This window comes from Danio rerio, chromosome 2 (assembly GCF_049306965.1).
Source record: "Danio rerio strain Tuebingen ecotype United States chromosome 2, GRCz12tu, whole genome shotgun sequence".
NCBI classification, from domain to species: Eukaryota; Metazoa; Chordata; class Actinopteri; order Cypriniformes; family Danionidae; genus Danio; species Danio rerio.
This window is the reverse complement of record NC_133177.1, coordinates 3429843-3442500: the sequence shown is the minus strand read 5'-3', so window position 1 is coordinate 3442500 and position 12658 is coordinate 3429843. Positions and strand designations below refer to the sequence as shown.

The following is a 12658-nucleotide window of genomic DNA, read 5'->3' as shown; positions in this document are numbered from 1 at the left end:
TACACCTTGACGCTGTGTGGATGTTACCATTATGACATCTATCAGATGTTGGATTTTGGTCACTTTCCAACACAACCCAAAGTCAACCAAATATCAACGTAATTTGATGGCGTTATTGGACATTAAAATAACATCCTTAGATGCTGGCTAGATATTGAATTTTGGTCACCTGAACTAAATCTAACCTAATATTAATGTCTTATGATGTTGTGTGCCTGCTTGGATTATTATTGATTACGGATGAGGGACCAGCCACGATCAATCATATTATCTGCTCCTCTCGAAATTATAAGGCAATCACTAGAGTTTGAGCAAGCGGAATTCTGTTGTGCGGCGCTGCGAGAAGAGGTGGAATTAAACTTAATGATCACTCATTTTAAAAAGTGAGCGATTGGTTCATATTTTAAATTCCTGTCCATGAGGTCATGTTTTGATCTTCTATTGGTCTCACGCAGTCAGGTGATGTGATTTCACAGGTTAGAGTTCACCAAGCTTGAACTTTGCAACGCATCAAACTTGTCGCACAAGTTTGCGTTTGCCGTCTGACGCATTCGAATGGGGAGAAAAGTCCAGTGTGATCGTGGCTTGAGTTTGTAACGCCCCATTCACACAGGGTGTCAGCGTCAACGCTTCCCGTTCACTTTTAATGGGTGATGTTAAGCGTTACTGAACTGCATTGCGGATCTGTCAACGCTACTTCAGAGGCGTTGCTCGCTGTAGAAATTGGGACTAGCTCAACTTTTCAAGCGCCGACGGAAGCGTCAGCCAATCAGATCACTGTATGCAAATACACCAGCTAGACAGTGGCCTACTGCTGACTGAATTTCATTGGCTGACGCTTCTATGACGATTGCTTCAGCCCCAACTTCAGACACGCCTTCAATCAAACGTTGACGCTGAAGCCCCGTGTGAATGGGGCGTAGCTCTTCACTTGGGTTTAGGGGTAAGGTTTGGTGCCACGCCTTCTTTTAAAAAACGTAAATTTTCATACATCTAAATTAGCCACTAAACTGACAAAACGTAAAACAGTTACGTTTCCTCATGAGATCGGTCTGGATCAGAAACTTAGACCCTGTCATTTGGTCACACAGCGGCATTCTCCTTTCCAGCTGTTATGTTAAATAATTTTCAAAAAATATATGGAATTTCAGTGTTAAATTTTACACAGATATACGGAATTCTGCATCCATATAGACATAAAAATACACTGTGTTCAGCCTCTCCATGACTGTGAATGGATTTGTTGATTCAGTTATTTAAGAGCAACCTAATTAACAAGCACAGGCGATTGTCTAATGTGGATATTCGGCAAAATATTTCTAACAAGTTTACCGTGATACATGAATAAAACCATAGTCAAGCAGTACACGATACGCACTCGATCTAAAAAAACAGTAACACTTTATAATAACTACTCACTATAAATTATTTATTAGGTATTAGCAAATCTTTAATTCATTGTCTTAAGTATAACCTCTACATTACCAAAGTTAGTAAGCAGTTTATAACTGCAGCTATAAATGCTGTAATCTTGACATAAGCAGATATATATTGATTGTATTTTCATACTTTGTTAATGCTTTTTGTTATTACTTAATTAGGTGTTGCAGTATTTACAAACCAGTTATTTAAGAGTAGTTGGTGCTATTTTAAGATCATTCAGAATGCATAAGTAAATGATTAATAAACTATTCAAATTAACATTCATGTATCTTATTATTCAGTCATATACTAATAGTTAGTTTGTATGTTAATAAATGCTTTAAGTCAAAACTCCATCCATTTACTCATGCTGGTTTCCAGCCATTTCCAGCCTGATCTTAGCCTTGGTCAGGCTGGAAAATGACCAGCTAAATCCAGCTAAAACCAGCTTGACCAGCCTGGTTTAAGCTGGACATAGCTGGTTTTGGCTTGGCTCTCAGCCTGGCTAGGCTGGTCAAGCTGATCTTAGCTGGTCATCTACCAGCCTGACCAGCCTAGAAGTGACCAAAACCCCTCTAAAACCAGGCTGGTCAACCAGCTAAAACCAGCCAACCAGCCTAGGCTGGTTTAAGCTGTTTTTTTCAGCAGGGTACTTACTCGTTCTGAATGATTCTAAAAGCCACCAACTACTCTAAAATACAAATGGTTTATAAATAATGCAATACTGAATTTAGTAATGAGCAATTCATGAATTCGATAATTCATAATGTGTAGTTATTATAAAGCAGGGATCACCAATCTCGTTCCTGGAGGTCCGGTGTCCTGCAGATTTTAGCTCCAACCCTAATCAAACACACCTGAACAAGCTAATCAAGGTCTTACTAGGTATACTTGGAACACCCAGGCAGGTTTGTTGAGGCAAGTTGGAGCTAAACCCTGCAGGGACACCGGCCCTCCAGGAATGAGATTGGTGACCCCAGATATAAAGTGTTACCAACCGGTTATTTTGAAACAGTCTCTACATGGAAATGAATTTGATAAAGTTAAAGTCACTTAAAAGTAAAAGAGAAGTTCCTGTAAAGCTCTTTTCAGATTGCTGGATGGTTTATTCTCGATTGTTCACCTTCCAGCTGCTTGTGAAGAATTGTAAACCATGGCGTATTTCATATATTAACCAGCATTGTCCTGAAAAGCACTGCTGCGTCGATTTTAGCAATGAATCAGCAGCTTTAAAAGAGGATGGACAGATCTGTCGTCATGCGCAAGCCTGAATCATGGAGAGACTAATGCTCTTTGTGATATCTCTAGGATTTCTTTACCATCCAAATGGCACATAGTGGTTTCACTCGCTCCCTGAACAGTCATTTGTAGAGTTCATTTAAGGCTGAGATAAATCTTAAATAGGCTGGCAAAAGAGTTCCACTGTCAAGAAACAACATAAAAAGGAAGGAAAAGTAGATCCAATTCGTTCCTCGCAAGGACTATTCCTTGAGATGTTCCATAAATTATATCCAAAAACAAAAAAAAAGGTATTGCTTTCCTAAGGGCCTTGTCGAAGAGAATTACAACACAAAGTGAATGCAAGCACACAAACAGTATGGTCTGTGTGGTTAGTGGTTATTTAGCATACTTAGATAAGTGGTGTATATAATCGACTTATAATGTCTGTAAATCTATTTACATATGCATACACAGTCTTGCGTGGACGTAGAATATATGTGCATGCAGAATAAATCTGACAGCATGTTGTAATTGCAAATTCCTCCTGGATTTTAAGCCCCATTCACACTGCCAGCAACATGCAGCGACGATTGACCATTCATTTCAGTGGAAGAGACAGAAACTTCAGGTTATCTCCAGTTACATAAGTGACCATTAACGAATGGATGTGGGCGCAACAAAGTTAAAAATACATCAACGTTTTGCTGTTCAAACCAAATGCAAAGCACCACGTCACTTGCTCTCGTTTACCCATGGGATGTTTTTCATCTCACTTGAATATTTCGGTAGTAAAATGCACTTAGTTCAGATGAGGGGTGCCCAAACTCGGTCCTGGAGGGCCGGTGTCCTGCTTAGTTTAGCTCCAACTTCCTTCAACACACCTGTGTGAGTTTCTACCTAGAATGAGCTTGATTAGCTGGTTCAGGTGTGTTTAATTGGGGTTGGAACTAAGCTTTGCAGGACACCAGCCCTCCAGGATTGAGTTTGGGCACCCCTGGTTTAGATTTGGTCCCTCTCTAAATTAAATGTTTCCCTAAAAAGCCGCACCGACACGTTTTTTTCGAAGTCATCTTTGCAATTAAGCATTTTGCGTTCTGATTTCGTTTAAATTGACTGTTTTACCTGCACAATGTTCAATTTCAGCGGCAAGAAAACGAATTTGCGGTCAGTGAACATCAGCATAAACGTTACCTTAGCTGCCTCAAGTTTTGGTGTTTATCGTCAATAAAAAGCCGCACCGACACGTTTTTTTCGCAGTCATCTTTGCAATTAAGCATTTTGCGTACTGATTTCATTTAAATTGACTGTTTTACCTGCACAATGTTCAATTTAAGCAGCAAGAAAACAAATTTGCGGTCAGTGAACATCATATTAAACGTTACCTTAGCTGCCTCAAGTTTTAGTGTTAATCGCCAATAAAAAGCCGCAACGACACGTTTTTTTTTCTGAGTGATCTTAGCAATTAAGCATTTTATATACTGCTTCCATTTATATTTAGTGTTTTACCTGCACAATGTTCAATTTCAGCAGCAAGAAAACTCACAAAATTTGCTGTCAATGAACATCATCATAAACGTTACCTTAGCACTCTCAAGTTTGGGAACGCCCACTAGCGACTTCAATCGGCGCACACCGAGCGAAACGCAGCTACAAGTCGATAGTAGTGTGAATGAGCCTTTAATTCGTTCGGAATTAAATCACATACAAACACATACCCCATTAAACAAACTTGTCAAGCAATAACTCGGAGCCTGTCAACAATCGTCCATCCAAGACCGGACTTCATTGTCGACGTATGTCTTGGCCGATGAAATAAAAACGTCTCTCAAAAAAAGCCGTAGACCAATCCCCTAGGTTTGCTACTGTATATTATACAGCTTTCCCACCGCAAAAAAAAAGTGCTTTCATCTGTGTTAACTAGTTTGACGCCTTTGAGACCTTTCCCTCAAACCAGCACTTCTTCTCTCTTTTTGCTTTGCGCTCTTTCATTGCTGAGAGATATTCTGCACGGTCACGATGCGTTGTTTTTTTTTTTACCCCTTACAGGTGTAAACCTCTTCTTTTTGTGTGCACTGTTTGCATTCGACATAGCAGCACCAGCGCACCTGGCACTGGCACGGTCTGGTCACCACCCGGCTCTGGGTGTTGTGTCCCCTGCCACAGCAGATGGCCTCGCAGTTCTTGTCCTTGTAGCATTTACGAGCCAACGTGCCCGCCGAATATTTGCTCGGCCTGCAGAAGCTGGGCGAGTCCTCGATGTGTAGCAGATCTGGGGTGCGGGGGATGTCCGGCTGGGGGGGCTGCTGGCTCTGGGAGCGACTCTGGGAGATCTCGCCCTCCCCGGTGGCCTCGTTGGTGGAGCTGGCCACCTTGACCGACGTCTCGTAGCGCTGTTTGAGCTGCTTGCCAATTTCGTGGAAGGGCGCCAGCTGCCTCCAGCACGTCTGCACGGTGCATGAGCCCGAAACGCCGTGGCACTTACAGGTGGTCTCGACCCCAGTCTTGATCACCTGTGTGAGACAAATATTAAAAATAGTGAGACGATGCACAGCAAAGGAATAATAGTCAAGTATTTTTCATAACGTCGCATTGCAATTTGTTTTTATTTCCAATCCTTTTTCAGGCCTTAACACTGAAGGCTGGTTTGTACTTCTGCTTCGAGCAATCGAAGTGACCCACAGCGCATGCCCTGCAGTAGCCCTGCATTTATACCTTTGCGTGCAGAGTGTGTAGCTCTGCAATAACACTTCCGAAACACTAGCAATAAGTTATGGCATGTTCCTCTGTATCGAGTATCTTTGTGGCTGTTTTGTTTTTTTCTGAATGCTACGTTAATGTACAAGTAGTTAAATCTTGCTTAAAATTTGTTAGTCGAGAATTCTCATAGTGTTACATCGAAGTTAGTTTTATTTCACATGACTTTTCAGGGCTCAATACAAAAGATTTGTCCATTTTTTTTTTCTTTGGACACACCAAATAAATGAATTATTTGCCACAAATTTTAAATAACGTGTCAAAACAAACAAAATATAGCTGCATACATAATTTTTTTAAATCAACAAAACGTTCATTAAAAAAACAAATCACATTTGAAACAATTATCTAATGAATCTAAAACTATGTGCAATAGTCCGTTGATGCTGCTATCACCAGTTAAAAGTGCAGTAGGTGATCTGCCAAAATGCTAACCACTTAGCATATTATCTTTGGACGGCGGGGAGGGACTGTGATTCAAAGCCACACCCCCTGAAATCGCGAGCGCGCAACTACCGCATCACAACAGCAGACAGACAACCCACTAGTTCATGTCATTCGCCTGTTAGTTAGTGCCAGCGGCGTGCAGGAATTACATATATTACTTTGCCACACTTACATGCTATTTCAGAGCGAATATTCAGAGTAGCATGGTAAACAGTATAGGGAGGCTGTCATTGTTCAAAAATGACCCAATGTGAATATAAAAGCAACTTCAGCTCAGTAAAGCAGGTTAGGCGGAATAGCACTATTTACTAATGTTTTGTTGTTAAACTAAATATAAATCTACATTATCGATGCTGTAAAACACAGGTATCAAACTCCGTTCCAAAAGGGCCGCAGCTCTACACAGTTTAGTTCCAACCCTAATTAAACACACCTGATCAAACTAATTGAGTCCTTCAGGCTTGTTTGAAACCTACAGGTAGTGTGTTGGAGCAGGGTTGGAACTAGGGTTGTGACGATGAGGAAATTTCCCCACCGGTTAATCGACATGTGACAACACCGGTAATACCGGTATCACCGTGGGGGTGGGGGTTTCCTCTTTTCTTTCTGCTTTTAAATAGCTTATAAATGCGGGCGTATAATACTTTCAGTTTTGCGGGAATTGCCAATTCGGCGTCAATTGTTTGAATGGACGAATATGATGAATGTTAGAATGTTTTTAAAACGAATAAGAAAATAAAATAGAAAGATAAATAATTAAAAGATAAATAAGATAAATAAAACATTGTGAGATGATGATCGCGTGATGTGTAAAATGAGAGTATGCCTTGCATATTTATTCTCACGTGATAAATGAAATATGACGAATTACTATGTTCAGATTTTAATTATAGTGCATGCTCTCTGGTCTTAAGTAAATTATTACGAATTCTATTTTCCATTTAATTCAAATAAATATTTAATAAAAAAACGAATACTTAGAAAAAAACAAATGTGAGGACGTTGTCACGGTGGAAAAGTGATGTCACCGGTGTTGCGTCTTAAAACCGATATCACCGTCTATCGTGGCAAGCCTAGTTGGAACTAAACTGTGCAGGGCTTCGGCCCTCCAGGAATTGAGTTTGACACCCCTGCTGTAAAAGGACTTTATGAAACTAAAAAATAATCACATCAATCTTTCAACACGAGATTTTAGTGACTGAACAACACGTCTGTGCATATAACCCATTCATAACACAACACAGTCTAACATAAGCTTAGCCTGACTAAAATAGTTTTAAAACAGCATTACCTGTCTAACAGTGATACCTCAGCCATGGTGTCGTCCTTCCTCCAGCGTGCTAAAGTAACTCCAATATTGATTCAGGTTTTTAAAAGTTTCAATTCAGCATTTGATTTCTCCAGGTCTGTCTAGTGACTGCACGGCCGCTTATGCCGACAGGCACGCGCAAATGGCGGATCTGCGTGAACAGATGCGCAGAAGTCTGAATCTACATATGCTGACAGACAGTCTGAGCTGCTTATCCGAATTATGGGAGATGTTGGTCCGACTCGATTTAATTGGATGAACATTTTTTAGTTTTATGCTTTACCCTGAATATAAAAATACATATAAATACATTTAGATCATTTACTGTAGTCATTACTATTGGACTGTGAAGAGACTTTCAACCAGCACAACAACACATGCTTCTGAAGACAATCACCTACTGCACCTTTAACTATACATACATGTAGATTTAATCTCCTACTACAGCAATGTTTTGGTAAAGAATGATAATTAGGGTGGTCTCGACCCCCATCTTGATCACCTGTGCGGGACGAATATTAAAAGTAGTGAGACGACACACATCAAAGGAATGTTAGTCGAGAATTTTACCGAACGTCAACATTTACGTCTCCAATTATCTCAGCAGACACAGCACAGAGCTCAGCTGTGCCAGATCAAAGACACGGTGAGTGTGGTGTTTACCGTGCCCTCATGCTGCCCCCGAAGAATCTGTAAAGGTTGGTTAAACGGATGATATTTACAAAACAAGCACTTTGAGGCGATGACTTTGATGTGCCCACATATTTTGATTGCTTTTACCTTCTGAAGACGAGGAACAAAACACGCCATTGAGGAGCATCGGGTATTATCTTCATTCTCGTCTAATTTGTTTCATGTGACGTGACACTAACGCAAGGCTTTCCTTCGTTGATTGCTATTCATTTTTATCAGAGTTAGATATTGAGACTAAAACACTCCAAGATTTACTAAACAGGGCAATTTAGAATGAGATAGCAATCACATACAATTGAAGTCGAAATTATTAGCCCTCTTTTTCTTTTTAAATATTTCCCAAATGATGTTTAAAAGAGCAAGGAACTTTTCACAGTATTTCCTGTATTTTTTCTTCTGGAGAAAGCAGTCTTATTTGTCTTATTTCGGCTAGAAGGAAAGCATTTTTAAACTTTTAAATTGCATAATTAGCATATTCCCAGGATAACCATGAAGAGAATTATTAATATGGCTAAGGTTGCAATGTTTTAGTGGCTGAAATACTGCAGCAGGTGCTCTATATGATTCGCAGGTGCCCCTAACTTGCCATTTGTTCACATGGAGGTGAAGTAATATTTGTGGTTTGAAACAAAATGGAAACATGCCAGGTCTGCAGGTCTATTCCAGTGACTAAAACAGTGAACGGCTAGATCTATGGCTTCATCAAAAATACCATCAGCAAAAAGCTGTGATTTAAAATATGTAATTTAGGATATATATATATATATATATATATATATATATATATATATATATATATATGTGTGTGTGTGTGTGTGTGCGCGTGTGCACTCACTGGCCACTTTATTAGGTACACCTGTCCAACCACTCGTTAACATGCAAATTTCTAATTAACCAATCACATAGCAGTAACTCAATGCACATGAACAAAAGTGCCAACCTGATTGGTGGAAGTTTTAACGTGGCGCGTCAAAAAAAAAAAAAAAAACAAGCATGAGGCGTTTTTTTTTAAATGACGCTTTTGCGCCTGCCGTTTTGCGCGTTGGTGTGCATGATTACATTGGCGGCCTTTATATAGTCATGAGGCATTAAACATTGACGGAAAACGCGAGCAAAAAATGTCTCGGTGTGCCACGGGCCTTAACGCTCCATGTCATAAAGTGCGAACCAGCTCAGACTGGTTTCTTGAACATGAAAATTAGTTCACTGTACTCAAATGGCCTCCAGTCACCAGATCTCAATCCAATAGAGCACCTTGGAATGTGGTGGAACGGGAGATTTATATTAACACTCACCGGCCACTTTATTAGGTACACCTTACTAGTACAAAGTAGAACCCCTTTTTGCCTTCAGAACTGTCTTAATCCTTTGTGACATAAATTTAACAAGGTATATACATATATATATATATATATATATATATATATATATATATATATATATATATATATATATATATATATATATATATAAGAAAGAAATCCAATTTGAAGGTCAGGAACTCATGCATGTGGTTCAAAAATAACTCTGACCATGTGCATGAGGAAGAACAATCAAAAGAACAAACAAAAGAAATTAACTATCTTAACTGATCTACTGAGAGTACTTACTGTACATTTTACATTACGCAGAGTGGATTAATGACCACAATGTTTGATTCCTTCACCATTTCTGTAAGAAGGTGAACTTGAATATAAGCACAAAAAGTCGCTGTCTGGACTGTTTCTGTTGAACAAGTGGTAGACTCGTTCAACAAAAAAACAAAACCTGCAAATCTACCACAATGGAAGGAGGGGGAAATGTGTAATGTCAGCTTTAAAAATGCAGGTGATGCCGAGGCTAGCACATTCCAGGTTTGTTCACCATATGGGATTTGACCCCAAACCCCTTACACCTCCTTGCGTGTGCAGATGGACCAAAAAATGCAGTGCTGTAAATCTCTTATCGGAGAAAAAAAAATGGCCTGAGGACGACTGCTTCAGATGGACTGAGCAAAGAGTCCTGAGCCGCGTTGTAATTTATATCCATTCTAACACTAAAACTAACAATATGGGACAATCTGTTGGTGCCAGACCTGTAGTTTACTTTGGCTCTCTGCTATGGGTCTTTTTCTGTTCCTCCATTTTTTGTTTTTACTCTTACCAGGGCCTCAGTGTTACCTCGGCTCTTTCACTTACCAAAAACAAAGGAAGACATGGGTAAGCTTAGTGTTTCTTAGACTCAACGTAAAACTAAAACCACAAAGCACTATATACTATTACATTAAATAGACAATTTAAGCAAGTTAAGATCTAATGTTTACATAAAGGTGCCATAGAATGCATTGGAAACAGTATGCTAAATTGTTTTCTGGTGTATGCATGTGGTATGTAGCGTAGGTAAGTGCAAAATTCTCCATTTACTCTGATTTGACCCTATTTGGAAGGATCATGAATATTAATGAGTTCTTCTCTGATATGCAAAATGATTCATGCCCTTATTAAATTACAATCTTTCCATGTAAAGTGATGGAGAGGTTTATTTTAGTTTGATGGAGTGAGTAAGCTATCAATGTTAACAGAGTAACCTAGTTTGCTCCTGCATTGTTGCGGATGACATATATGCTAATTATATTTTTTTAAAAGGGACCAGCAGATATATTTGGAGTTACTATATGAAAACTCATACAGAAATTAATGGCAACCACTAAATAAACATGAGTTTTATGATGTTTATTGGCAACCCTTGTCTTCAGAAAAATTCAAAGAAAGAGCAGAGTGATATGACACAGTGCATAAATGTGCATTAAACACTTAAATTCAGCGTTTTACATATGTCTGTTGCTTCATTTAAATCTAATGTGTAGTTTTGGGTACTAATGATGAGCTGTGAGGAGATGAAGACTCCATGAGAGCTCTATAAAGCCGGTCTCATTTTCAAAATAAGAGTCCCAGTAGTATTTTAGTACAAGTTCATGCAAATGGACACTTAAATTTAGCAGTTTACATGTGTCTGTTTCCTCATTACAAACATAAGCAGCAAATGTTACAATATACACGTTAAAGTAACATAAAAAAATTAAAAAGACTTTCCAGTATTTAAATAAAATTCAAAATAAGAGTTCCTGATACATACTATTTTAGTACAAGTAAAGCCTGATTTATACTTCTGCGTCAAGTGACCGGCGTAACCCACGGTGCATGCAACGCGCGTGGCTGTGCATTTATACTTCTGCGCGCTGTCTCTGTTGGTCTGCATTAACGCTTCCGAAACGCTAGTTGGCAGTGAGGTGTAAATGTTCCTCTGTGTCGAGTTTCTTCGCTGCTGTTTTGCTTTTCCTGAACACTTTCTGGATGTACAAGTGGCTCAAACTCGCTCATTTTGAGGCAGGAACCGGCAGACGTGCAACAACTTTGACTATGAGGTAAACACAAAACAAAGCTTTCCATCCGGAGCTCCTTCATGGGACTCCACACTTGTAAACAATCGCTCCATCAGGCTTGCGCCATTCGCGCGGCTCTCGGTCCCGCCCAGACTCGTCAGCGCTACCAAGCCGACCAATCACAGAGCTTGCGCTACGCGTTGTTGCGACGTGTAGTTACATTTTTTGAGAGGTGCACGTCAGCGACGCCGAAGGCCACGGCGAAGGGCTATGCGTCAGCGCCGTAGCATACACCGGCGTTTGATGCAGAAGTATAAATCAGCCTTTAGACTGAAAGTAAAACCAAATCACAAAGTACTATATTCTATTGAATTAAATAGACAATTTAAGCAAGTTAAGATCTATTCTAAGGTTTACTTAAAGGTGGCATAGAATGCATTGATTTATGTCAAATTGTTTTCTATATATACATATGGTATGTAGCTTAGATAAGTGCAAAATTCTCCATTAAAATATTATAAGTCGATTTAGAACCTTAGAGTTTACCCCTATGACGGAGAGGTCTGATTTGACCTTATTTGAAAGGGTCATGAATATAAATGAGCTTTACTTTGACATGCAAAATGATTGGTGTAGATTCCTTGTTAAATTACAATCTGAAGTGGTGGAGAGGTTTGTTGTAGTTTGATGGACTGAGTGAGCTATCTTTATGTCTTTATTGGCAAATCTTATCTTCAGAAAATTCAAAGAAAGAGCCGGGTGATATGACACAGTGCATAAATCTGCATTAAACACTTAAATTCAGTGTTTTACATATGTCTGTTGCCTCATTCAAGTCTAATGTGTAGTTTTGGGTACTAATGATGAGCTGTGAGGAGATGTATACTCCATGAGAGCTCTATAAATCCAGTCCCGTTTTCCGATACATAGTATTTTAGTACAAGCTTTGACAGACTTAAAAAATAAGGAAAATTAGCATTGTTGTAATGCCATTAAGAAACAATCAAACAAAGCCTGGGGTGCACATACCTGATATTATGAGTAAAGGTATGCCATTTTCATGTATTGAACTTTTATTACAACTTTTAACCATGCCTATATTCAGATTTTTTCCTTTTATGGCACCTTTAAAGAACCTAATAAGTTGGTGAACATCCTACATAACTACTTGACAATTTTAGTTTTGTGGAAATGCCTGAAATCCAAAACAATTTGATGTTCATCACAACAGTTGGTACTGTGTATTATCAAATATGCAAGATATATTGTATGATACATGTGTAAATATCTATCTATTTGCAAACTGTGCCTTTATATTGAGATCAGGTTACACTTTGTTTTAATTACATGTACTTACTATTTTGTTGGAGTTAGAATATGGGTTAGTTTTGGATTAGTTACTTGTAATTATTGATAATTCATTGCAATAACTTTAGTAAATGCATAGAATG

General features: G+C 39.0%; 1 protein-coding gene across 2 annotated transcripts in view; it reads right to left on the bottom strand.

Moving 5' to 3' along the window:
- Window positions 1–4664: 4664 nt before the first annotated feature.
- wnt9a (wingless-type MMTV integration site family, member 9A) overlaps window positions 4665–12658 on the bottom strand; it is a 70978-nt gene continuing 62984 nt past the window's right edge. The window contains exon 4 of one of the 2 annotated variants that reach the window (XM_005163661.6): window positions 4665–5153. In XM_005163661.6, coding sequence (XP_005163718.1) covers window positions 4677–5153 — 477 coding nt within the window. In that variant the 3' untranslated portion in view covers window positions 4665–4676. 2 annotated transcript variants of the gene reach the window in all.